The sequence below is a fragment of the Hypomesus transpacificus genome, chromosome 3 (assembly GCF_021917145.1).
Source record: "Hypomesus transpacificus isolate Combined female chromosome 3, fHypTra1, whole genome shotgun sequence".
Taxonomy (NCBI): domain Eukaryota; kingdom Metazoa; phylum Chordata; class Actinopteri; order Osmeriformes; family Osmeridae; genus Hypomesus; species Hypomesus transpacificus.
Genome location: NC_061062.1, coordinates 6,843,046 through 6,852,555, shown reverse-complemented (window position 1 = coordinate 6,852,555; position 9,510 = coordinate 6,843,046). Strand labels below are relative to the sequence as shown.

At 44.9% G+C, this 9,510-nt stretch overlaps 1 protein-coding gene across 1 annotated transcript; it reads right to left on the bottom strand.

Moving 5' to 3' along the window:
* Positions 1–6,949: 6,949 nt before the first annotated feature.
* On the bottom strand, positions 6,950–8,990 carry ap5s1 (adaptor related protein complex 5 subunit sigma 1). Its single transcript, XM_047015944.1, has 3 exons — positions 8,712–8,990; positions 7,881–8,172; positions 6,950–7,622 (listed from the first exon to the last, which is right to left on the bottom strand). The coding sequence occupies exons 1-3, from the start codon at positions 8,891–8,893 to the stop codon at positions 7,494–7,496; spliced, it is 603 nt and encodes a 200-aa protein (XP_046871900.1). The 5' UTR covers positions 8,894–8,990; the 3' UTR covers positions 6,950–7,493.
* Between the last annotated feature and the right edge of the window lie 520 nt (positions 8,991–9,510).

Genomic DNA, 9,510 nt, shown 5'->3' with positions numbered 1-9,510 from the left:
AGCTGACTGTGGAGAAGCGGTGGTTCTGCTGGAGTGATGCTGTAACTACGGCGCCACTTGGATTTCATGTTTAGCTCACTGAGGGGGCCCACTGTCGACTCCGCTCCGCGGTCTCTCAGTGAAGTGAGTGGAGATTCTTTCCCCACGATGACACTCTCGAACATGCCGACACACACACACGCACAGCGCCCTCGCACAAGCAAGCAGGGACGCACACACACAAGCATGAACGCACACAAGTATGGAAACACACAAACACGCAAGCATGGAAACATGCGAATGGCATAAACACACACAAGCTTTTCAATCCCACTTTAAGTGGAAAAGTACCAGGTAAGCAGTTATGCTTTGGAGAAATTTGATTGTCAAACCAAACCGTTATGTTGTATTACACTTTTTCTCGATTGGTAACACACAAAAATTGTATGTGTAAGCCATCCTCGCAAAACCATTTAGCCAATTCCCAGCAGACATGTACCCTAGTCTTTACTGTAAACACAATTTACCCTTTTTTTACAAATTACTCGGGTTCATTCGCACTTCTTTGCAAAAGTCCAAACACACCTCTCACTTTGAGAGACAAATGTCACCATTATGTCATTTAGAAAACACTGCCATTTGATAAGTAAACTCAAACCAGCGCAATTCAAACACCCTTAACAACCAATTATCCGTGTGTAAGCACAAACAAGCAAAACATACTCAAAAAGCAATCAGGGGTTTGGAATGACTACAAAGATAAGCTCATCTGTACTTTGAAATCATGGATGCAAATATCAGAGGAAGAGGCAGAATTATCAGAAGGAGAGGAGGTGGATAAGGGAGAGGAAGAGGTAGAGGAATCAGAACAATCTCAAATGAGATCCATGCCACACTCTGACTGAAATCCCTATGACAGATCTTCTCCAAGCCATGGAAGAAGCTTGTGGGACATTGCTGTGGAGTCTTGTCAGGGATGGCTCCGGTTTTAGGGCATTTTCCCTGCTGTTTGGCTGGAGAAAACATTGCCTGTGATGTGTATGAAAATCTCTGGCCCAGAATGAACAGTACTGTAACATACTCAAGCCCTGTTACCCAGGGGAACATGCTTTGTTTAATTCCATGTTTTCTTAGCCTTGGTTCTGCAAATTCCAATTTACAGTAATTACAGTTTTTCCACACAAATACTGGTACTTGAGACACAATGACCACAACATGTAACTCATGCACCAACCCACTGAACCAATTGTGCTGAACTACAAGCACAATTCCTGCTTTACACTCAAATTGCAGTTCTAAAACACACTTTCTTTCAAAACACTACACACAATACTTGAGGGTTTAGGTTGGTTGAGGGGCAGTTCTATGGGCGCATGTGAAGCCCTCTGTGACATGCTTGCGTGTAAAAAGGGCTATACAAATAAATTTGATTTGATTTGATTTGACAATACTCTGCATTTGGCACAATATTCATAAAAGACAATCTTTTGTTTTCACAAGGAACAAACCACCATTCAAATACGCACACTGACTCACATGAGAAAACACCTGTCACACAGTTGTCACAATGAGCAATCAGAGCTTTAGCATAAAAGGGCAACAGGTGACCTCTTCTGTTTCGGAGAGCAATGGATGCTAACATTGGAAACAGAGGCAGAGGAGTGAGAGTGAGAGGAGGAGGACGAAGATGAGGAAGGCCAAGGACCATAACCTATGATGAGATCCGAGCCACATTGAGTACAGCCAAATATGAGCAGGTACACTGTGGCATCCATCATCCACACTTTCCCAAATGAGAAGAGGTAAGAAATCTATTCTCACTATAAAATTGCAGTAGGCCTACTGCATATCAATACAGTATTCAATGAGTACAGTAGTACAGTATTGCCCGTGGACTGCTCTGTAGGACTGTAAAAATAAAGTATGCTTTAAATATTTGGGAGATGTATTCCTACACTGTATACCTACACAGTATTTACAGTATTTTACTGTACTCTTTGTTTGGCAGAACTGAAAGATTACCAACACAAGGTGGTCGGGAACGTCTTCTGTCTCCTGAACAGGAAACTGAAATCATGAATATGGTCCTAGAAAAGAACACTACGCGAAATAACATTACAGCAAATACAAAGAAGAATTATAATCATGTAACTGTCTACAGTATACAGTCAATTGTTCTGTTGTTTTGTACGTACACCACTGTATGTGCAACTTTGTGTTGGTTGGGATGTACACTGTGTACATTGTTTTTGTGTTTTTGTGTTTTTGTGTTTTTGTGTTCTGTATTCTCCAATATTTTACAGCACACTTATGTATGTACTGTCTGTAGTAAGTGTAAGACTGAACAAAAAAAGTGCTAATTCACTACGCTGAATGAAGAAGTGTTTTCCATTCATCATCGAGTTTTAAATTAAGCACTTCAGTGTTCAAAGTGTCTATTCATATGATGGTTTGTGTGTGTCATTTGAAAACAAAATACAATTTTGAGATTAAATAACATTGTTTTAAAATGTGAAGTTTAATTTTGCAGGAGAAGTGAAGGGTTTTTCCCATTGTGTGTGTGTTTTTTTTATTTACGTGTAGAGTTCTGAGAGTATGAGGTATGCGTTCGGAAAAAGTGTGTAATTTTTGTTGTTGACAAACAGAACTAATATTTACTGTATACTGTGACCACTACAGTAACAAGAGCTCAACATGCAATTGAGAAAATAAACATCCTGTAAGAAGGACAAATGCAATATTTGTGATGTCAAACTCATGAGGTGGAACATATCTCAAATTCAGGGACACGTTATAGTTATGGTTCATGAAAACCTTTTTATGATAGTGTTTTCAATTTCTCCCAGCTGTGTTTAAAGGGTATTCAGAAAGTTGATTTTATTTACAGTATTTTACAATCGCTATGACAAGTTTTTCAATACCTTTAACAAGTTTCCTAAATTATTGACACAGTTAGCACAACATTCGTCTGTGTAGGCTATACAATTAACACATTTCTTGTTGCTTTGACACAACATGCATACAGTAAACACAAATTGAAAATGCTTGAACTTCTTCAATGTATGCCTCACCTCCAGGCTGGTCTCGCGTCTGGGCTGCTCTCATCTCCGTGCGGGGAGAGCCCAGTGGAGAGACCACAGTATGACCTCATTATCTCTTGTTAGCAAGTTCAGTAATTACAGACCCATGCAGCTCCATCTTCTCTGTCTCACATACAGTTTTCAATTAGGCCATCCTCCCTGATCACACAAACACACACACACACACACCTGTGCTTCTGTAGGGGATGCAGCCGATGTGAAGACTCTGGTCTTTGCATTCTGGGTGGCTGTCACCGTGCTGTAGTATAACTAGGAAAATACAGAAAGAAGGGTGATAAGCAGGGGAGAGGAGATGAGGCGAGAGGAGAGGAGGAGAGAGGAGAGGAGAGGAGGAGATAAGAGGAGAATGAAGGAGAAGAGAGTATAAGAGGAGATAAGAGGAGAATAGAGGAGAAGAAAGGAGAATAGGAGAGAGGAAAGGAGGAGAGAGGAGAGGAGAAGAGGAGATAAGTGGAGAGGAGAGGAGAGGAGATGAGAAGGGCTGTTTATCATGTGGTCATCCCTCTCAGGATTTGTACCAATCTCTCCTTATCGTTTAATGCTCATTCAGACACAAGTGCCAAATCACTCAGGATAATTAAGAGGCCAGCAAGAACACCAATCAATTCTGAGGCAGGATAATTAACCCTTGTGTTCTCATTGCTCACAAAACTTCAAGTAGGAAGAGGACTGGAATGGCTTTTGTTACCTATCGTTGGGCAAGCTAGTTCAAAGGAGAAAGATAGAGATTGAAGGGGTTACTACTGGCTGGAGGTGGAATCAGACTCTATTTCTTTTTTAAAGAACCTCAAATGTATTCAAACCAGAACAAACCGGAAAACCGGAACCGAACCCAGACCACACAATGTTCCATGCCGACAGGGAGGACAGGGTTTGATGATCAACATCTTATCAAAGGAGCAGCAACAACACATGATTAACAACACAAAGGAGTAACAACACATGATTTCAGACATGAAAGACCGAGACAGCTGTCAGGACGACGGATACTCCGGCTCCAACAAACGATTGTAAACGTGTGTGATGATTGGGTGGTGGAAGACATGACGGCTTAAATCCCATCCCTTCTCCCAGTGATGGGGTGAGGACCCCTGGAGATGGTGCCCCTCTTGCCTGGATGAAACGCCTGACGCAGGGGCCGGCTGAGTGACTGTGGCTTAGCCGGAGACAACATGACAAGCGCACTTTGCTTTGTGCCTCTCTCTCTAGGTGCCGAGTGACCCACTTTCCCCCTAATTGCAATTCCCTGGTAGAATTGTACACCGTGCACAAACCCACTTCCTGGAAGCCCTCCTGTGCAGCCACGCTCCATTGTGGAGCCACAACAGCAATAACACAGCCTCCCTGTTTGTGATTCAGTGGAAGAGGAGGGGGGGAGAAAGAGGGGAAGGATGAAGAGGAGGAGGGGTTGTTGAAGGTGGAAGCGGGGAAGGAGGAGGGACAGGTGGAAGAGGGGGAGGGGAAGGAGGAGGCAGAGGGGGAGGGGGTGGAAGGGGATGATCATGTTAACAAACGCAGCAGAATTAGTTAACTCACTCCCCAAAATACATTTTGCCCATCCTCACCCACTGTGTGGAGTTGAGTTCTTGAGTGTTTATGAGAGGGAAAGAGTGGGGATAATGGCCAGTCCCTACTAGACAGCCTATACAGAGGCGTTGAAACCCACACAACCAGCAACATGCTCAGCCACGTAAACTAGTTTTGACAGACCGTGAGATTAAAACTTAGCCTGGCTAATTTTGAAACGATCTCATTCATTTGTGGAGAAACACACAGCGAGAGAGAAAGGAAGACAGAACCAAGACGCTACAACACAATGAGAGCAGGCAACACAAATGAACAGCTTTTGTTCTAGTTCCATTCTCCAACCTGTAGCTAATTCACTTTGACAACCCCCTGAAGGCTGCTCTGTGTTTTTATGATAATACACAGTGAGTATAAACCTTACATAATCGGCACCAACATGTTAATTGAGTAATAAATGACTTTCTGGGCTTTATTAATTAGGTTGTTTGAAGTAGGGTTCGACACATTCTGCTACTCTTGAGCGTTGGCGGCTGTGGGAAAAGGAAGACGCCTGCTAGGAGGAAGCCACCCTGACGAAGGCATCTGGAATGGTGGAACAGAACAAGAGTATAGAGTATTAGAGCACCTATGAGGGTGCAGAATAATAGAGTATAGAGTATGAGAGTGTCTAGTATGAGAGTACAGCGTCTTAGAGTGTAGAGTGATATGGGAATATCGAGCATGAGAATATCAATGTGCATGAAGAGATCCTGAACATGTATTGTGGCACCAGGTATGTGTGAGGCGTATATCCTGTTATGGACTGAGACAGGGGACACATCCCAGAGAGACCAGGGTGGAATTCTACCTCGCTGCCTGCCTGTCAGCCAGGGTTGAAATTCAGCAGGCATGCAGATGAAAGGGAAAAGAAATTACATCTAATGTATATGTATGTGATTTCTTCCATGCAGTTATTGCACACCGTCAGTCACACATACACACACCGACAGAGGGTTAAGGGAATATGTAATTGAATTTTTTTTCACGTACAATAACTTCTGCTATCACACCTGGGAACACACACATAGGAACCCTAACACTGGGAACACACACCTGGGAACACACACATAGGAACCCTGACACTGGAAACCCACACCTGGGAACCCTGACACTGGGAACACACACATAGGAACCCTAACACTGGGAACACACACCTGGGAACACACACATAGGAACCCTGACACTGGAAACCCACACCTGGGAACCCTGACACTGGGAACACACACATAGGAACCCTGACACTGGGAACACACACATAGGAACCCTAACACTGGGAACACACACATAGGAACCCTAACACTGGGAACACACACATAGGAACCCTAACACTGGGAACACACACATAGGAACCCTAACACTGGGAACACACACACATAGGAACCCTAACACTGGGAACACACACACATAGGAACCCTAACACTGGGAACACACACATAGGAACCCTAACACTGGGACCATTCACACTTCAATAATGCGAACATGTTGTTGCATGAGTCAAAAATAGAGAAGAGAAAAAAAAGGAGATTGATGGAGAGATGAAGACAGAGATGAATAGCGAGAGACAGAGAGATAAAGAGAGAGAGAGAAATAGATGTTGACAAATAAGGAGACAGAGTGAGTTACAAAGAATGAGAGAGGTGGAGTGAGTGTCATTGAATGTGACACTGTCATCTTCTGTCTGGTCAGCTGGACAGAGATCATGATGAGATAGGGGGGGACAAACAGGTTTCCCCCCCCCCCCTCTCCTCTCTATACCAACCCCCACCCCTCCTCTCTAGTGACCACCCCATCTCCCCCCTACATACACGCGCTGCACACACACACACACACACACAAACCCCTTAAGGACCTCTGATGCAAGACGAACATGGGAGTAGCGCATGACATGAACCTCCGCACAGGTCAGATTGTTCTCAAGTATTGGGCCAAATCTGAACATATTCATGCGGTAGTAATTGAAATATCCTATTAAGTACTCACTCTGGGCCTCATCAATCCAGATCCTCTCACATTGCTGTTTATAAACACTAATCCTATCCACACACTGACTGCAGTAGAATGTGTATGAGGTGGTTCAACATTTGGTTCATGAAAATATGATCCGAGAACAGCACTGAATATTTCATCCTTCTCAGTTTTAATTGAGTCGTGAGGGTGATGGAGGCCACTTCTATCTGCAGTGTGTGAAAGACAGTCCTGTTCAGACTCAACACTTTAAATGGGTGGTTAAACGCTGCCTCCCAGTGGACAGGTCATGCTATTACTGCCGCAGTTCTGCAAATAGAATAGAAACAAAAACAATAGAATAATACAATTCAAGCAAGTTTATTAGCATGAATACATTTTTAGCAATATCGTTCAACGAGAGCCGCTGCCTCTTACACAAAAGTTTATTGAAAATCCCAAGTTCAGGTTCCTCCCTGTGTGTCCAACCCTGAGGCAGCATGTTCCAGTCAGAAGGGATGGTTAACTCAGAGCAGGTTGGTGCCTCCGCAGGCTCGGAGCAGGGAACAAACACAAGGCAGTACTTGTGATTTCTGAACAGGAACGTAAGTCTTCACTAGACAGCAGCAGCACTTCCTGTTGGGCAACGGTGGAACTGCGCACACACGACAGACAGAGGCCATTATGCCCAGCATGAGCATGTACTCCCTCCTGTCACGTGACCTGCCTTCCCAATCATGTGACCTGCCTCCACCCTCAGGTGACCTACCTCCCAATAATGTGACCAGCACGCAGTCTTGGCAGTCCTCTAACAGGATGCCAGGTCATCACATCACATGGTTCACTTTGTTTACAGTTGTGGTTGGTTGTTTTCGTTCAGGGTTGATAACCCGGTGCCCGGACTTATTTGGTCATGTAAGCGGCCACTTCCTTGTCCAGAGTTTGTGCGAGGCGGTGGTTGAGGAAGAGCAGCTGGCCGTGAGGAAGCACGCGGTCTAGGAGGACGTCGACGCGGTCGCTCTTCAGCAGGACCTGGCCCGCACAAAAACATGTCAATAAACCACAACTATAACGTAGATCGGACCTAACCCCAACCTTCCCTTGATGTGTGCAGTAAGCCAATGCTAGGACCAATCAAAAGGCAGGATAAAATGTTAGAATGAATGGAAGTCTAAAGCCGGATGAATGTCAATGAACAATGGCACTATAGGGCCCATGTGCTCCATACTTTCACCTACAATATTATTAATTCGTTTGTGTTTACGGTTCTAAAGAAAGTGGAGCACTGACCTCGCTTCCTGCTCCCAGCATTCGGAGGTTCTCCAGACAGTGGCGGGTCAGGTTCCGCAGGGTTCCCTCAGCCAAAAGGAGGTTCTCGTGCGGCTCGCACACCAACGTGAACCCGAGGCTCTGCACCCCGAGCCACAGCACACTCCTCTCTCCGGAGAAGGGCTCGCCCGCGCGGAGCCGCAGAACTCCGCTGTCCGCCTCCTGGAGAGCCACCGCCTCCTCTCCCAGCACCGTCTCCACCAACACGCGCCCTGACGCCTCTCGGGAGAGGGTAACGGCACTCCGCACCTGCCTGCGAGCAGACGATGTTGATGTCCGTTTGAACGTGGCCAATTGTGTAGACTAGGCTATTATGATTATCTGCAGGCTATCCTTGTGTAGGATTTGGAAACTAGACTGTAATTAACATTATTTATGGTTGGGTTGAAAAATATATAAATGATCTACTTTCCAATTAAACTTAAGACTCCATTATGTCCCCTTCTACACTATGCCCTAGATGTACCAATCCAGCCCTTTTTAGTTTAAATGTCTTTACTGCGAACGGGAATCAGTTTTTGTCACTTACTGGTAGGCTACAAGTCTTGTACCAAATTTGGTGATTTATCAAAAACTGTGACCAGGGGTCGCTGTTCTAATGGCTTGCCGATGTTAGGGTAAGTCTCGAACGTTTGCTGAAGAGTGTGTAACAGTGTAAGCCATTAGAACAGCGACCCCTGGTCAGTTTTCGATAGGTCACCGATTTCGGTACAACACCGGAACCTCGTGTGTAGAAAAATATACTTGTTTAACAAATCTTATTTGATGTATTAATTCATGAAAATCACTCACCTAGCCACGACGGCCACCTTCTCCTTCTGGAGGAGGCGTCTGTGTTCCGGACCGGGCTCGCGGTCATTACCACTCAACACGCTTTCTTCTGGACCAAAAACACGGCAGTAGAGCACACGGCACTCGCCCGACGCCAGTGTGGTGACCGGGCAGATGGTGTGTATTAGGAAACACTGTACCATGATGGTAAATAACGATATATCTGACAGGTACACTGTTTTCTCAATGCAATTGCTTTAAGTTCAGGCAGTCAGTGGGCATGTGATGTTTTGCTTCCGCATTGATCATGTGACCAACAAGGGTTGTTTAGTAAGCGAAACACCAGATGGCGCTCTTATATCAGAAAACATGACCAGTACCAAAACTACCGATGTCGGATTAGAATTTTATGACAAACAGAGATCATCGTTTTTTTTTAATAGTTTATTTTTTCAACATTATCGTTAGTGAGAAACTTTGCTATGTTTCATATATTAGATGATTTGTTGTTTACAGGGAGTTCTAGGGATGCATAAACAGTACAGTCAGGGACTCATGTCCCTGGTGTCTAGGGACTAGGCTGGGGACTTATTAACTGCTCTGGGTCATTCAGCCTGCCTGCATCTGCTGTCAGCTGCTGGGAACCTTCAGCCCTGACTGGCCGTGGCAGACCCTGCTGAACCCTCTGAGAGAGCACTGCCTCAGAGGACTACACAGAGAAAACAGCATTACTGATCTGAATGTACAGAGACGTTAGATAGGGTGAGAGTGAGGGAGAGAGACATACAGAGAGTTACGAAGAGATGAGGGACAGAGATGG